The sequence below is a fragment of the Phacochoerus africanus genome, chromosome 9 (assembly GCF_016906955.1).
Source record: "Phacochoerus africanus isolate WHEZ1 chromosome 9, ROS_Pafr_v1, whole genome shotgun sequence".
NCBI lineage: Eukaryota > Metazoa > Chordata > Mammalia > Artiodactyla > Suidae > Phacochoerus > Phacochoerus africanus.
The window spans coordinates 4,686,538-4,703,093 of NC_062552.1; the positions used below are offsets into that span (position 1 = coordinate 4,686,538).

Genomic DNA, 16,556 nt, shown 5'->3' on the forward strand with positions numbered 1-16,556 from the left:
CATCTTCGCAGGTGCCTGATAGAAGTTCCTTTTGAAGTCAAAGCGTCCTCCGTGGTTTAAAATTTGGTGGCACCTAAACCAAGCAGGGAAGATGGGAGTTTGCCCGCGAGGGGGTGGGCGGGGGTGAATATAAACATGTTTTGCTACTTCTTCCCCCAGCATCACTGTCCCCTCATGGCTGTGTCCAGTTCCCGTGGGTCTGTCCTGACATCCTGGGTCTTTGGCAGGGCCTTGCAGGCCTTGTCTCTTGTGGGGAGAATCCGGGGGCGGGGGGGGGGGGTAGAGAAACCTTTCAGAGCTGGTCTCGGCGACGGTCCTACAGGGCGATGTCCTCACTTCGCCCTGACAAAGTCATAGAGAGACTTGAGTAATTTGCCTACAGGCATTTGGGCGACAGGGGCCCTGTCCCAGGATGAGCAGGGCTGCCGCTCTTGCCGCCTGCATCCTGATGCGATCGGGAAGGGGCTGGCGAGGAGGCGGACCACGGAGGTGGACCGCGAGCCGTTACTGACCAGAGATGTCGCGACCGCAGGGGGGCCTTGGCCGCACTCCAGGGCCTGGACGCAGGTAGCGGGCAGGTTAACCTCTCAGCTCTTTGGCAGCCTGGGGACCCAGCAGCAGTCTCGGCGTCAGCTCTCTGAAGTCACTGTGTGCAGCGCCGGGCTCCGGCGGGCGCTGTGCTAGAGCCATTTCCATGGGTCCAGAGTTAGAGCGGGACCCGCACACGGGGGGCTTCCCGCTGGACGCGAGCTGGGGCGCCCCCGGCACCTGCTCCCAGCTTCCCGTGGGCTCGCCCTCTAGAAACTGACATCAGACTGAGGCTCACGGGAAAGAGAACGGGAATGAAGCGTGGGTTCTGAAACAACCCTGCAAACCAGTGTGCCACAGCGGGGAGGCTTTTTTTCCTTTTTTGTCGTGTGAAAATGTAGCTGCGTTCCAGCCAGATGCTTTGAGTGGGGTCCGGTTTTAAGTCGTGTTGAGGCGAAGCTTGGGTCTTGAGAGTCGGCCTCTCCTGACCTCTCGGCGAATGCACACGATTCCATCATCCGTCCCTTGTCTTGTAGGCGAGTTTCCGGCACACCCTGCTCCCAAAGGAGCAGCAATAAGTAGCCCAGATGTTCAGTGGCCGGCCAGGGGTTCCCTGCTGCTCAGGCACAGGCCACATGGTTTCGGCCCTTTCTCTGCACAGCCCGGGTTCTAGGAATCGAGTCTCATGAGGAAGCTGGTGGCCACAGGCCTGTTGTGTCCCGGCGTGGGCTCCACGCACAGCTGAGTTTCCTCCTTCTGCTCCCCTGAAGCCCGCAGCGCCGTGTCCACGGGGGCGGCCGTGGTTCGTTCCCTTCTCAACCTGCCCGGCGCGACCTCTTTAGAGGAAGACGACTCACTGTTCCTCGTGGGGCCACAGGTAGAGGAGAGAGGGCCAGGACACAGTCCGTTTCAGCCCTCTCCTTCCTCCTCTTGAAACAGGGCTCGGGCCCCTGCGTTGGCTGCCGTGCCCTCCAGCGCCAACACCCCGGTCCCCTCCTCCTCACTTTCTCACGGTCGGATTTACTGCCTTTCCCGGCAGCCTGGGGCTCCCCCACCCGCTGCTCACAGCTCAGGCCTCGGAGTTGAAATCAGTGTGGAAAGTGTTTCTGACACCGGTGGTGTTTGGCTGCTTGTAACTTTGGTGGCCGCTCTGAAAGCTCTTCACCTGGCCAGCCCGCGTGCATGTCTGCCAGACACTGAAAGAAAGACAACGCGGGGAGAAGGAGGCCCGTGCCCACGGGGCGGGGTGGGGGGGGGGGGTGGGAGGCTGCGTGCGTGTGTGTGTGTGTGTGTGTGTGTGTGTGCGCGCACGCAGGAGCAGCAGAGAGACAGCCGAGGACGTGAGGCCAGGTCAGCCAACTTCCTCCACTGGTTCATCCGTTATTCTCTCCTGCCTGGTGCTGGCCAGGCAGCCTCATGTCCTGTGAAATTTCCCTCTCTGTCTCTTGGCTGCTCTGTGAGAGTGAAAACCCACTGGCTGCTGTCGGGGGCCGGGGGACATCATAGGTCTTTGGTGCAGAGGTAGCTCCTTGTGGCTGCAGGTGCACTTAGAAACACCCCTGCTATGGAAGCAGTCTCGTGGCTGTTAGCAAGTGAATAAATCACGGGGCAGTTTCCATATAGATTGTCAGGCAGCAAGGTTTGTTTCAAACCCGTCTGATTATAAAATACTCAAAGGGCTCTTGTCCTCTGTTCACGCGACCTGGAGAGCAGGCTGCTGTGCAAAACGCGTGCCTTAAGCAGTGAAATGGGACCTTTTAAAGACTCCTGTTGTCACTTTGGGAATCTTTCTAATCACGTACAAAACTTTGAGGTCATTGAATTGTTTGCTAACCTCAACTTTACCATGCTCGCCGTCCTCACGGCACATCAGCTGTGAGAGTGGGGCGCTTACCCGCGTGGAAGTTACCGAGGAAATCACGCAGCAGGAAGAAGCAGGAAACCAGTGGCTTTAATTGACATCCAGAAGCGGATCACAACTCACTGTTCCAGCTTCTGACGTGTTTTCTTCTTGGCCTGGTTCTCCTGTTCTCAAACTCACCTGATGTTGCTTTTTTGACAGTAAAATAGTATAGGTAAAAAGAAAAAGTGTTCTCTTTTTACTTAAAACAGCCTGAGTCTTTTTTTTTTTTTTTTCTCTTTTTTCTTTTCTGGCTGCCCCATGGCATATGGAGTGCCCAGATCCAAGCCACAGTCACAACCTGCACCGCAGCCGTGGCAACAGCAGGCCCTTAACCCACTGCCTGGGGCTGGGGATTGAACCTGCGTCCCAGCGCTCCAGAGACGCTGCTGATCCCTTTGCACCACAGCAGGGACTCCAGAGCCTAAATAATTATTAAGTGTTCTGCTCAATTTTTGGTGGAAAGCGAGAAATAACGTGAAGGTGCAAAAAGAGCATTAAAATGCTTACCCAAAGGGCATGATTTTTTTTTTTCTTTGATGTGGGCGTGTTCATAAAGTTAGCAGGAAACACGGGGGAGTGGGCTTCTCCCCTTCCCCCCTCATCCCACGTGGAGCCCCCTAGAGGTGCCCAGGCCCGGTGTCCGAGTCTGCTTCCCTGGTTTTTCATGGTCCTGGACACCTGTGTTCTTAGAAAGCTCCTCTGGTGACCACCACTCAGGAGGGAGCACATGGCCCCTTTCTCTGGTTACTGCTGATGCCCACACTGGAGTGCGGGGACTCAGGCAGAGGCTGCACACGATGTGCTGCAGGTGAGCGGCGCCCCCGGAGTTGTGTGGGCAGCAGTGCTTCCTCTCCTGCGAACCCCAGATGCCTGGCCCTTTCCATCCGTGCCCGGGCTTGTGCGCCTGCTCTGGTTCTAGGGTCCCTTGATGGCTCATCTCAGTCTAAACAGAAGGCCTCAGGCCCCCGTTCAGTGTTTTGAGGGAGCCATGTTTGTTGACTTCCCTGCCAGGTCTTGTGTGTGTGCCATTGCAGAGCTCTGGGGGGTCCAAGGGACAGCAGTGCTGGCTGCAGCTCCGAGTCCTGCTCGTGGGTACACAGAACCCTTTCCCTGCCAAGTCAGAAACTGGGACCCTGGCATGTGGCCGTTGGGGGAGAACTGAAGAATCAGCGAGGCCGTAGAAAGCACACCTCTGTCCTGCAGCCCACACACTCCCTCTCCCAGCCGCCCCCTCTCCTTCCCTGCTCTGTCCGCACTCTGCCATTCCTTTGCCCCCTCGTCCGTCCTTGCAGACACGGGGCCAGGGCTGAGGAGCCTACAACAGGAATCCAGACAGAAGGAGAGGAGAGGCCAGGGCGGGTGTTGACCGGGGAGAGGCTGGCAGGTTGCCCGTCCTTGGGGTCGGTGGCATTGGGGGGCGCTCGGTGACGTAGCTGCACATGCGGGTTGCCGACTGGAGCACGTGGTCTCTGATTAGACTCAGGGACTGGTTGGTCACTGATTCGCCGCCAGCAGGAGCATAGAAAGCAAAGAGACAGAGAACCTTTGTCCCCTGTCTGCCAGCAAGGACCACGGTGACCTTGGGCAGAGGTCAGACGGGAGGCATCCTGGGAAGTCAGAACTCAGCGCTTCCGGTGCAGGTGGGAGGGCCAGACCCACAAGGTCAGGAAGGGGACCAGCCTCTGAGACATCCGGGAGCCTCAGGATTCCTCCAGGAGGCCCGGGCGTTCCCCCTCGCCCCATGTCCAGGCCGGAAGTGACCTCGTCAGGCCTCCTCTCGGCTGTGCTGAAATTTGTTGTTGTTGTTGTTGTGTGAGGTTTTTAATTGTAACACTGTTATTTTACTTGAAACATGTATCTTGCTTTCATTGCTGACTTTTAGTATTTTGAGGACAAAACCTTTATTTTGCCCCACTCAGAACAGGGGAAGGTGACCACTGGAGTTGTCGATGTTCTCAGTGTATTTTTTAATGTGTTTGGTTTATTTTCTTGAAAGAAAGGGTGGAGGATGGGGGGAAGCAAATGCCAGTAACCTCAGGAGAAGGAATCGTTGCAATAGAAAGCCAGATAAATATGTATTTTTTTTCCTGCTTCAGGTCAGAAACCCTTCCCTTGTCAAAAATGCGGTGCCTTCTTTTCCACCAAATCTAACTGTGAACGCCACCAGTTGCGCAAACACGGAGTTACGGCCTGTTCCCTGAGAAGAAACGGGCTTATCCCCCAGTCCAAAGAGAGTGATGTTGGAGCCCATGATAGCACAGGTAGTGCTTCCAGGTGATGCAGAGACAGGGCCAGAGGAGGCGCCGCAGGTGCGCTGCCAGAGAAGGTCTGCCCCCAGCCCCAGCCGGTGCCCACTGTGGCTGCTGGCCCCTGGCGTGGGCCGCACAGGCAGGCCTGCAGAATAGCGCTTCGCAGGAGCACTTCACAAGGAATGTGAGCCCCCTCGCCTGGTGTTTTCTGAAAGCCAGCCCTGCTGACCGCCCCCTCCAGCGCAGGGGTGGGCCCGCTCAGACCTCAGGGTGCTGCAGGAGCTAGTGATGCCCAGCCCGCCGCAGGGAGGCGGGGCTGGGGCGGTATTCTCCTTTTCAGTAACTCTCTTCCCAGTAAAAAACTTGGTCGTGTTTGAAAAAGCGCTCTGCATGTCCTTTCTTTAATCACATCTCTGCTTGACCTGAATCCGGGTATTATTCTCATGTGCTCATCTGTGCTTCCTTCCTCCAGCCCCTCCAGAGCAATTAACGGCTGCCCGTGCGTCTCCTGCCACCTTTTCTTTCCTTACAGCTTCTGTATTTACTCACGTGCTCTGTTCAGTATATGCCATTATCTCCGGCTGCTGGGCTCTTGTGTCCCCCACCCCCCAAAACAAACAAACCAAACACCGGCTGCTGCGGGTTTCTCGGACACAGGGCTGTTTGGCCTCTGCTGAGTGACTGTTTCAGGTACAGGTTCAGTTTGGCAAATCTTGAAAGTTTGGACACGTCCCCATTTTTTGAAGCTGAGGCGAGTCCCCCAAAATGTATTTTTCTAGGGTTGTGACTGTGTCCTTGAGATTGGACAGGGTGGGGTGCTGTGCTGTCTGGGGGTCTCCTCCTGCACTGCGTCAGTGTGGACGGGAGCGGGGGAAGGGGTCACACTTGGGGCCGTCAGACCCTCTTAGAGTTTGGAAGTGGGGGCCATTCTGCCGCCTCCCCCCTCCAGCTTCCCGATTCACATGACTGGCCAGGATCCTTGAGGAGAGAAAGGTCTTACTGTGACTTGGGTGCCCTTGGGCCTGAGGTCACAGGATGACTTGCTCTTCAACCCCAGAAGAGTGGCAGGAGGCTGGCACAGCCCACCTTGGCCTCGGACAGCCCCCCTGTGTCTGGCCCCCTTTCTCCCAGCCCAGCTTCAGAAAGCAGCTGAGTGACGGTCCCATCCTGGTCCCAAAGGTGGGGGCAGCCACACATAATTGAGGTGGCCGAGGGGAGCCCACGCTTGCGGTCACGTCCTGAAGTGTAACAGCCACATGCTGGATGCACACTTTGGGCCCCTATCTTTTTTTTTCTTTTCTTTCTTTTTTTTTTTGTCTTTTGGCTTCTTAGGGCCACACCTGCAGCATATGGAAGTTCCCAGGCTAGGGGTCAAATTGGAGCTACAGCTGCTGGCCACAGCCACACCAAATCGGAGCCACATCTGTGACCTACGCTGCCCTCTGCAGCCGTGCTGGATCCTTAACCCACTGAGCGAGGCCAGGAATCGAACCCACATCCTCACAGACCCTGTGTCAGGTTCTTAACCCACCAAGCCACAATAGGAACTCCCCAGGTCCCCATCTTGATCACAAAGGAGCAGTGAAACTGGGACCCTGCTATAGAATCCTGCAGATGCCTTAGCTTCGGTGCAGCCCTGAGTCTTCATGCTGGGTGCACTGTTTTTTTCAGTGGTGTTTTTCTAGGTCCCATCAGCACCCTCCCCGCCCCCACCCTGCCCAGAGGTTGTGTGGATTGGCTTGAAGGAACAAAGCTCCTGGAAGAGGAGAATTCAGAGAGAGATGTAAACGCTTAGACCGAGGGGAGAACAAAGACTGAGCTATCAGCAGGGAGGCGGGCGTGTTGGAGGCTCCCTGCTATGAAGTTAAGTGAGGCTTTGGAGGTAGACCCTAAAAACACAAAAGCAGAGTTCCCTGGTGGCTCAGTAGTTGAAGGGTCCAGTCTTGTCACTGCAGTGGCTCCGGTTGCTGCTATGCTGTGGGTTCAGCCCCTGGTGCGGGAACTTGCACATGCTGCAGGCTTGGCCACGAAAATGTAAACAGCACAAAAGCAGGAAATAACCAAGGCGGTCCTTCCTAGGTTTATATGCCTAGGTTGCATTTTCTTAAAACCCTCAAACCTGTTTTGTGACTGAGGTCTAACTTTTTCAATCACAAAAATGCACCCTAGAATTTCCCCCAAAAGAATGCAAAAAATGCTACAACTGGGGTCATTTGGGCTTAAAGGGGCATATTGATTCCCCCAAAGCTAAGCTGGAGCTTTGATTCACATTCTTGTGGGCAGAGGTTCCCCCGGCCACTTTGCCCTCTAGGGGTGTTCTAGGGTCTTCCTAGATGGTGCCTACAGGAGCCTCCATGTTTATAGGCGCCTGCACGCAGCTTCGAAAACTGTCCCTCAGCGGTGCCCCCCCCGCAAAGCCCCATGTGCCAGAATGGGTGGGGCACAGGAAGTGCTGCTCTGGGTGTCAGGGAGACAGCCCGCCCCTCAGCAGCCATGCCTCTGCCCAGCCAGGTATTTAGGCTGGTGGTTTGTCTCCTCAGTTGGGTAACATGGAATTTCTAGGAAGCAGCAGAAGTGTAATTGTCGAGCTGACATGAACGTGTCCACTTGCGCGTGGAAGGAGCTTTGGGGTTCTTATCTACTAGTGCTTCAGGTTCCGTCTGCTTCCTCTAGCAACTTTCTTAGATTAGCATCACAAACGAGGGGCCGGCTGGTGGTGACAGAAAAATCAACCCATTTTAAAAGCCGCATTGCTTACAAAAGTCATCTGCTGGCCTCTGCAAGAGTGGGTGGTTGAGGACCAGATCAAGACAGGACCTGGCGTTCATAAGCTGGATGTTCAGGAGGCAGAAGCAGTTAAGTCCATTGTTCCCCAGGGTTGCTAAGAAAAAGTCTCTTGGAGTTGCTGGGAACTCGAAGGGCCCCAGCTGCCCTGCTGAAACACGCCCCCTAGTGGACGCTCGCTAGAGCGCAGCTACGCTCCCTCCACGCCCCAGAGGTGAGTTGGCCTCTCATTGCCTGTGGGCTCACCTCTCCGTTATCCACCCTGGGGAAGGGCCCAGGAGTCCGGACCATCAGATCTTAGTATATTTACTTGGGTTTGGTTTCAGAATTGACTCTCAGTTTTTTTCAAAGTTTATCATCTTAAAATATGTTTTACTACAGTTAAAATTCTAAATAATCCGTATTCTTTAGTGGGGAAAAAGGTTAATTAAGGGAAACAGCCTAGAATATATTGGGACAAATAGGAAGTAACCAGAGATCAAGCCCTTTTTAAAAAAATTTTTTTTTCTTTTGGGGGACCTTTACCCACAAAACCAACAAATAAGAAACTGAGCATTCTGTAGTTTTTTACTTTGGAGTTTATACCCAAATCCATTTAATTGGTGCTCTCTATGTGATTCAAGAAAATGAGCATCTGGTTTTTTCCTTCTATGGCCTGGACATTGGTGTGTCTATCTCACGAGTCATCTTTAATCTTTTGCGTAATGGTCAAAATTCATCTATTGTCAGGAACTTTGTATTCACACCACAATTACTTGTTTCCTTCTGGAGCCTTTTGAGATACTCAAACAGTAGCTGCCAGAAAGTAGTCAAGATAAAACCAGTGAAGAGGAGGATGTGGGGGAGCCTTGTAGACAAGCGTCTGTAAGCTGAGAGCCCCAGGCAGTGTGACCAGGGCAGGGCTGGCGCAGCCCCTTCGGCCCCCAGCCCGGGGCCATGGGCGTAGGTCTGCGTGGCGGTGGTCTGGGCACATCAGTGGGGTCCACGTTAGACGTGGGCACCTGCGATCAGAGACCTGGCGTGATCAGGGAGGCACGTGTCCCGCGTGTACCGTCAAAGACGGAGTTTTGTCAGCCCGATGCCCCCGTGAGACACTGGCCGTTGCAGCTGCAGGTAACTGCGGGCGCAGCGAGCTTCGGCAGCACTGGCAGAGCACACAGTAAAAAAACCTTGTTAAGACCGTGTTCGACCTGAGCGGAGAGGAGCTGGGGCTTTTGAGCAATACTGTCATCTCCTTGGGTCGGTGATGTTTCCAGGGACGCCAGCCCTTAATAGGCCCTCAGGAGTGACTGTCCACATGTGGCGTTGCTTGGAGAGTGGACAGGTGGGGACGAAATGAGAGGCGGGTCCTGGCAGCAGCAGGTGTGCACACCCGTGCGTGTGTGTCTCCCATCGTCTGGGACACAGACACACAGAGCGTTTGCTTTGGCCACTTGCCGTGAGACGCTCCCCAGATACCGGGTTTGGGGGTGCTCTTGTGTATGTTGCATGTTCACACGACCCCTTTGCACTGGAAAATAACTTCTCTGGCTCTGCTTCCTCAACCTTCCCTGTGCTGCAGCCTCCGGAATGCACCAGCTGTCCTCTTGCCGGCCCTCTGCCTGGCTGCCCTGAGCCTCCGCCCCTGGGGGGCCCCCCGCCCCAGCATCCCTGCAAGTGCCCGGGGAGGGGGTGGGCCGCTCGTGGGCCAGGGAAGAGGGGCTGGAGCTGCAGGCCTGGGTGTGCTGCGTAGGCTCCTTCTGACTTTTTCTTTTTCTTTTTTTTCCTTTGTAAAATTAACCCCAGATTTGCCTTGGCCCTTGAGGATGTAAGGGGTGAGGCATCCTTGGATGGGGTGGGAGACAGGTCCCGGGTGGGTCCGGCCCAGCCCCGACCCAGCCCTTGGAAGGGCGTGGCTGGCGGCCTGGCCCTCACCCGGCCCTGTGCTTGTCCCCGCAGACAGCCAATCCGACCTGGAGGCCTCGGCGGCCGGAGGCGAAGTGCTGGACCTCACCTCCCGGGAGAAGGAGCAGCCGGCACCAGAGGGGGCCGCCGAGCCCAGCCCGGCCCCAGATGAGCTAGGGGCCGAGCAGGTGAAGCCAGCGGCCGCCGGGGAGGAGAGGGTGGCTGAGGAGGACGTGGAGCACGGGGAGGAGCACGGGGAGGAGCGGGACGAGGACGCCGAGGGCCCGGAGGAGGACACGGTCAGCAACAAGAGCCTGGACCTCAACCTCGCCAGCAAGCTGATGGGCTTCAAGCTGGCCGAGGGCGAGGCGGGCGCAGGCCCGGCCCCAGACCAGAAGCACGCCTGCCACATCTGCGGCAAGAGCTTCAAGTTCCCCGGGACCCTCAGCCGCCACCGCAAGGCCCACGGCCGCGAGGAGCCTGGGGACGAGAGCGCGCCTCCCGGGGAGGCCGAGGGGCCGCCGCCCGCCACCCCCGCGCCCCCGGAGCCGCCCCAGAGGCCGGCCGAGCCCCTGGGCGCCGGCCCCGGGGAGGCCGCTTCGGAAGCGCCTGTGGAGCAGCAGAGCGAGGAGGCGGACGGCCCCTCGGATGCGGATGGAGAGGGCCTGGCCGAGAAGAAGTCCTCGGAGAAGAGCGACGACGACAAGAAGCCAAAGACAGACGCCCCCCGGAGCGCGGCCAGCAAGGCGGACAAGAGGAAGAAGGTGTGCGGCGTGTGCAGCAAGAGGTTCTGGTCCCTGCAGGACCTGACCCGGCACATGAGGTCACACACAGGTGAGGGTGGGCGGCCGGCGAGGTGGGTGCCCTCCCCCTGCCGAGGGGAGGACTGGCCGCCTGCAGGGGCCCTGGATTCCCGGGAACCAGGAATCCTAACAGGTTGTGTCCTGGGCACTTAAAACCCAGGTGGCGCAGTGGGCTGCGAAGGGTGTTTTCTAGAGCGTTGTCATCAGCCCCGTAGTCCTCCACGCCTTGGTCCTCCTGTCTCTAGAATGAGGACGATGGTGACCCTGCCTCCTAGAAGCATCTGGGAGAATGTGGCTGCTGGGGATGGCTGAGGGGACAACCTGGGGAGTGAGCGGTGGGGCCAGTGCTGGCATCGGGAGGCGCTTGGGGTTCCCGCTCAGTGGCAGGTGTTAGGTTGGCCTAGAGGGCCTCGTCCATTCTTGGCTTTGCAGAACGGCCAGGCTGATGCAGCTGCGAAGGGTGGTCACCTGGTTGCTGCCCAGGCACGTCCTGGCTCCTCGTGGAAGCCACCAGCTCCAAAGCCCAAAGTGGGTCATTCATCGTTTTGGTGGAAAGGAGGCCTGGTCACACTCCTGAGCCGGAAGACACAAAAATCCCTTCCCCACCAGACCAGAAGCAGCCTGGGCCTCAGCCTTGGCTCCCTCCTGGCGGCCGCGGTGCACGGTGCCCCACACCCTGCGGCCCTGCGCCGGGACTCGCGGCTCCAGTGCTTGGCTCCCGGCAGGTGCTGCCCTCCGCTCCGAGTTTAGGAGCAAGAGGGGGCGCCCCAGCTGCTCCACATCCCAGCCGGGTCTCTGCAGCTGCGACTGGAAGGTGCTGCTGCCCGAGCGGTGGTGCGGCCCTGGGGAGGGAGACCCCCCACGGGCTCCTCTCGTCCTGGTCTGTGGCCCTGAGGTCCTCTTCTGGGACTCTGGTCGCCAGGTCCAGTGCGAGAAGCCTGGGCCGAGCAATGAGGAGACAGGACCGCGTGGGCCCCACTGCCTGCCCTTCCCCTCGGGCGCGGCCTGCTCCCTCCGTAGCAGGGAGGTGGGCGCCCGCGGCGGCCGTGCTAAGGGACGCGGGTTTCTCTCCCTGCTGCAGGCGAGAGGCCGTACAAGTGTCAGACCTGCGAGCGAACCTTCACCTTGAAGCACAGCCTGGTTCGCCACCAGCGGGTCCACCAGAAAGCCCGGCACGCCAGACACCACGGGAAGGACAGCGACAAGGAGCGGGGCGAGGAGGACAGTGAGAGCGAGTCCACCCACAGCGGCAACAACCCCGTGTCGGAGAACGAGGCGGACTCGGCCCTGCTCGCCAGCAACCACGTGGCCGTCACGCGGAGCCGGAAGGAGAGCCTGGCCTCCAAGGACGCCGGCCGCCGGGAGGAGAGGGCGGCGGGCCGGACGGCGGGTGGCGGCGGCCAGGCCGCCGAGGGCAGCCCGGAGGAGCAGGCGTCTCAGGGTGAGCCTGACCGGGAGAGCCCCGCGGCCCCGGCGCAGGACCTGCCGGCGCTGCCCGGCAAGAGGCCCGCCCACCCCATCCTGGCCGCCGATGGCGCCGCGCTCCTGGGCATGGAGTGACGGCCGGCCTGCCCCCCAGCACACAGACGAAAGCCAGCAGAGCACCTTGTCCGGGGGCTCCCTCCGCGAGGTATCCCGGTGCCCTTCAGCTGTCGGGGGCAGCGGAGGGAGGGAGCCAGGCGGGCCTCGCTCGGTGCCATAGCCTTACAGACCCGTGCGGGGATGGACCACGCGGGACCTGAGTGCCTTAACTACTACAGCCCTCTGGAGTCGTCCCGGGGGTTGTGTTTCCCACAAGGACTTTTTAAAAAAAAACAAAGCAAGTATTTTAATGAATTATTCGGCGAGGACCTTTTCATTTAAGCATTAACGTTACCCTCTGTCCTGGTGTGTGAGCTTGTGCTTGTGAATCTGTGATCGTAGCATTTGTTCTGTGAGCTGGAAGCAGAAGGAAAGGAGAACCCCTGCCCTCGGCTCCCCACGGCCGATAACTGGAAGAAGGTGACCCGGGCTGCATGTCCGTTCCCAGGGCCAGTGTGGACGAGAGGCTCCTTTCTCGAAGAGACGTTTTTTTTTTTCCTCCCCGTTTGCTGCTCAGTGGAGCTGTCGTTTGGTCCTCGGTATGTTGCAGGATGTGGTTGAGGAAGGTTTCCGATTTGGTTCAAGCCAAAACCAGGAAAGATTCTAGCTTCGACCTCCTACATGCATGCTTCCACTGTGTCAGCATTAGACGTGCTATTACTGTTCCAGCTCCTGACTTAGAAGAGAGTTACCCTGGCCACTGAACCAACGGAAAACATGCATAGATGTCGTCTATCTGACCCCCCCCCTTGGTATATGTATTAATAATATTATTATTATTATTATTTGTACTTCATCAGTTTGCTGGTCTCTGCAGTCAGCAGAAACGAATGGGCAATATTTGTCCTGGGAGACCCGGGCGCCCCGGGTCCCCGCCTGAGCGTCCGCCCGCAGCTTTCCTTGGCTCCCCCGGGCGGCAGCTCTTCTACTGTACTTAGGCAAGCCTTTCTTCCATGACTGCAGAACCCAGCAGGGGCCCCGCGATCCTTCCGCCCGAGGGGCCGAGGAGCAGCGGGGTTGCCCGGGGGGGGGGGGTGGCTTCTGGGAAAGCCGGGCGGGCGAGGACCTGTTGCTGGCCGGTCTTCCTGCCGAGCCCTGCCCAGGCCTCCCTGCCCGTGCTCCTGTCCTTAGCAGAGCGAGGACGTACTACTACTGGTAATGAAACTGCACATGCGAGATGGAAGAGGAGAAATAGATGTATGTGTACCTTCCTGTGATGTGGGGTTGGTGCTTGAAGATGAACAGGTTGTCTCTAGCCTCGGAAATCGCCTGAACCCCTGGGGCACAAAGGCAGGGTGTTCTTTTCGGGAGCACCCAGCCCAGGCCATAGCGCCCTACTGTAGCCGCCAGCAGCGAAGAGAAACGTGTGCTACTGTCGCCCAGCCGGACCCCTGGGTGCCTTGGGCCTCCCGAGCCCCCGCCCCGCCTCTGTCCTCCCGCGCGCGCGCGCCCAGTCCGGGGGCTCCCTCTCTCTCCACTTCCTCACCAGCTCCGGTGGCCAGAATCCAGACGTCAAAGGAAGAAGGTGTGTGCCCTATGACATCATGAGAAAGTGATGTCTTCGCGTGTGAGAGGAAACAGGCCGAGGCGGGTAGGATTCTTCACTGCGTTGGGGGTGTGTGCACCAGCTTCCAGACGAGGTTGCATTTACTCTCAGTGGACACGAATCAGAACCAATGGTCCCCCCATCACGTCCCACCAAGCATGGCCTGCTGAGCTAAACCAGTTCATGCCTCCCTTAATTTTTTATGACGATTGTTGTTGTTATTTTCGTTATTATTATTTGGGGTTTCTTGTGTTTTGGGTCTTCTTTGCAGCTCTCCACACTAAAACTCACAACGTCGTGGGGAGAAGCCATGAACTCTACGCGGGGGTGAGATGTGGCAGGAACCGGCCCCGCCGCCGGGGCCGGGGCGCCGCTGGCGATAATCACTGTCGGCGTAAAGCTTTATGTAGCCTCCACCTGCACCCTCGTGGTCCATGAGGCCTCGCCGCTTCTTACCAGCGAGGTCGAGAGGCGTAGCATTTGTTCGTTGCTCTGTCCCCTCCCCCAATATTAAACTGTGAAATTTGTGATTTGTTTAAACTCTGGGTGAATCATAGCTTAGTCTGCATGTCCAGCTAATTTGTTTCCATACATTTCGTTTGATTCTCTTTCTCCTTCTCTCAGGGCTTTTACAAAGAGAAATATATATATATGGATCTTCTGAAACGTTTTTCGAGGTGCAAGTCTCTCTCTTTTGTTTTTTTCTCTTTGATTTATGGACACGATGCTGAAATGCAATCACTACATGAAACTCCCGGCTGTGAAAACAAAACAAAAACCCCAAAGGGCTGTTTTTTCCACCAGCCCCGGGGGAAGCTACGTGACAGTCGGGTGCCGGTGTCAGAAAGTTTCACCATTCTTTCCACCCTCTGTTCCTCTCTTTCCTCCAGAAGGAAGTTGATCCTGGTGATTTCAGCCCAATGCATTAAACAGGAAACAATAATAAATGTGTAGAATTCATATTTTTCTAAAGGGAACTTAAAAACTGCTGCTACATGTTATGTACAAAACTGGTTTATGCCACATGAACAGAGAATCACAAGTTGCGTTTTGGTACTTTTGTTCCTCTTTGTGTTCAGTTGTATAGTACTTCCAAATTCAAAATGAGAAGAAAAGCTGTTCTGTATCAAACCATCTAAGCAATAAATGTTATATTTTAAAAACGGCAGGTTGCCGGTCACACGGCCGTCCTCTGATTTGCCGGGATCCTGTCCGCTTGTCCTGCCCGCCCGCCCCCGGGGCCGCAGCCTGCCAGGGGGAGGGTCATAGGTGTGCCTGGCCACTGGGGCCCTCAGGCCTGCTTGCTGTCACTACCTAGCCTGTGGTACCCAGGAGAGCATCTCTCCGAGCAGCCTTGTGCCCTTCCCCTCCGCCCTCCCGTCCCAGCCCGCGCAGGGTGGCCTCTCCCGGGACCCGAGTGGGCGGTTGGCAGCACCTCGGGCCTTGTTCTCGACCACAGAGGACTGGCCTCACAGCACCTGCCAGGGATCCACTTTGCCTTCCCCAACCTGGAAGTGAGGGCGGGAGAGAACGCCTGTAACCCGGGGTCTGCTAGCGCAGACAGGGGAGGGGTCTGGGCAGGATGGTGACCCCAGGGCTGGGGGGCCGAGCCCCTCAGGACCCATGTTTGGGGCATCTGCCGTCGTAAAGCAGGGAACAGGCAATGTCCCGAATCCTCTAAGCTGGGCGTGGTTCTCCAAGCAGCTCTGAAGGAAGCTGGCTTCTGGGGACGCTAACTTTAGATGATGCTTAAAACGTGCTGACGCTGTTACAGCTGCCAGCGCCAGGGCCCGGCAAGCTCTAGTCCTTAAGGCATCCAGGCTCCTCTGTTGGGGGCCTCCCTGCCCCCACCCACCTTACACACCAGCCCCAGGAGAATGGCTGGGATGAGATCCAGTGAAGTCCTGACTGGTATTAAGAAAACAACCAGGAGTTCTTGTTGAGGCTCAGTGGGTTAAGGATCCTGCATTGCTGTGGCTGTGGTGTAGGTCAGTGGCTACAGCTCCGATTCAACCCCTAGCCTGGGAACCTCCATATGCTGCAGGCGTGGCCCTAAAAAGAAGCAGCGGGAAAAAAAAATTGTTTAGTAGGCGATCACCTGGGTGGGGCTTTCATTCCTGTTGGACCTTCAGAGAACCCAAGTTGAGCACAGGTGACCACGTGCAACCACGGGCTGTCCTCGCCCGGGCGCTGCCCTGCCTCCTGCTTCCTCCCGATCTTACCTTCTGTGTTGGAAGGTGGTTGAAGTGAGAGGAGTCGGTGTTGAAAAAAGTAGTTCTACTTCGGTAGCTGTCAAAACAAGGATACGGCTGTGACCTGAACGGAGCTTCGCGGTGTTTTGCTTGCTCCTCCTCCCATCCAGCCCCCCTGACTGTGCCCTCGCTCAGCGTGGTGTGTCCCGGGCCGCCGCTGTGCCCCTGGCCCGCCCTCAGCCGGGAGAACCCAGCAAAGAAGAGGAAGGAAGATTCCTTTCGGTGGAACGTAGGTGGGAACGGTGGGAGACAGGAAACCAGACAGGAGTCAGGGCAAGTCGGAGAGAGGAGTAGGCACGAGATGGGCACGGTGACCGGGAGGGCTCGGACGGCAGCACTGAGAAGTCCCCCCGGGGCTGGGGGCTGGGGAGACCCCTGGCAGAAGCTGCCATGTGGGGAGAGGAAGGAGTGGGTGGTGGGGAGACGCCCAGGAGGCGCTGGCTGCGATGCAGGCAAGAGATGGCAGGGGTGGGGCAGGCGTTGAGAAGAGGCTGGATTTTTCAAGAGGAGCCCATGGGAGTGGAGGACAGACAGGACCCATGAGCCACAGAGAAGTCAACGTTCAGAGGTCAGTCCTGACCCTGCGTGTTCTGAATTCACCGCGAAAAGAGGGGGCTTCATTCCTAAAAATAACCTGGGCAGAAGGTACGTTGCCAAGGGAAAGAAAAAAGAGGCATTCCGTGTGGCTCAGCAGCAATGAACCTGGCTAGGAACCATGAGGATCCAGGTTCAAGCCTTGGCCCTGCTCAGTGGGTGAAGGATCCGGCGTTGCTGTGAGCTGTGGTGCAGGCCCCACGCACACGCTGCTCGGATCCCGAGTGGCTGTGGCTGTGGCTGTGGTGGAGGCCGGCAGCTGCAGCTCCAATTCGACCCCTAGCCCGGGAACCTCCATATGCTGCAGGTGTGGCCTTAAAAACAAAAAAAAAAAGAAAGAAAAAGAACAGCAAGTGTCGTGCGGGTGTGTGATGGAATAATTACATAAAATTTACCACCTTGAACTCTTTCAAGTATACGGGTCAGTGGCGT

The 16,556-nt window shown here is 57.4% G+C and overlaps 1 protein-coding gene across 4 annotated transcripts in view; it reads left to right on the top strand.

Annotated features, from left to right (window-relative positions):
• The window catches only part of RREB1 (ras responsive element binding protein 1), a 128,135-nt gene extending 113,677 nt beyond the window's left edge, over positions 1–14,458 (top strand). For 2 of the 4 annotated variants that reach the window (XM_047795629.1, XM_047795630.1), the window contains 3 exons: positions 4,528–4,692; positions 9,403–10,182; positions 11,233–14,458. In XM_047795629.1, the coding sequence (XP_047651585.1) occupies positions 4,528–4,692; positions 9,403–10,182; positions 11,233–11,711 (1,424 nt within the window). In that variant the 3' untranslated portion in view covers positions 11,712–14,458. The remainder of the gene's footprint in view (positions 1–4,527; positions 4,693–9,402; positions 10,183–11,232) is intronic. The other 2 variants (XM_047795631.1, XM_047795632.1) reach the window with 2 other exon arrangements.
• The last annotated feature ends 2,098 nt before the right edge of the window (positions 14,459–16,556 follow it).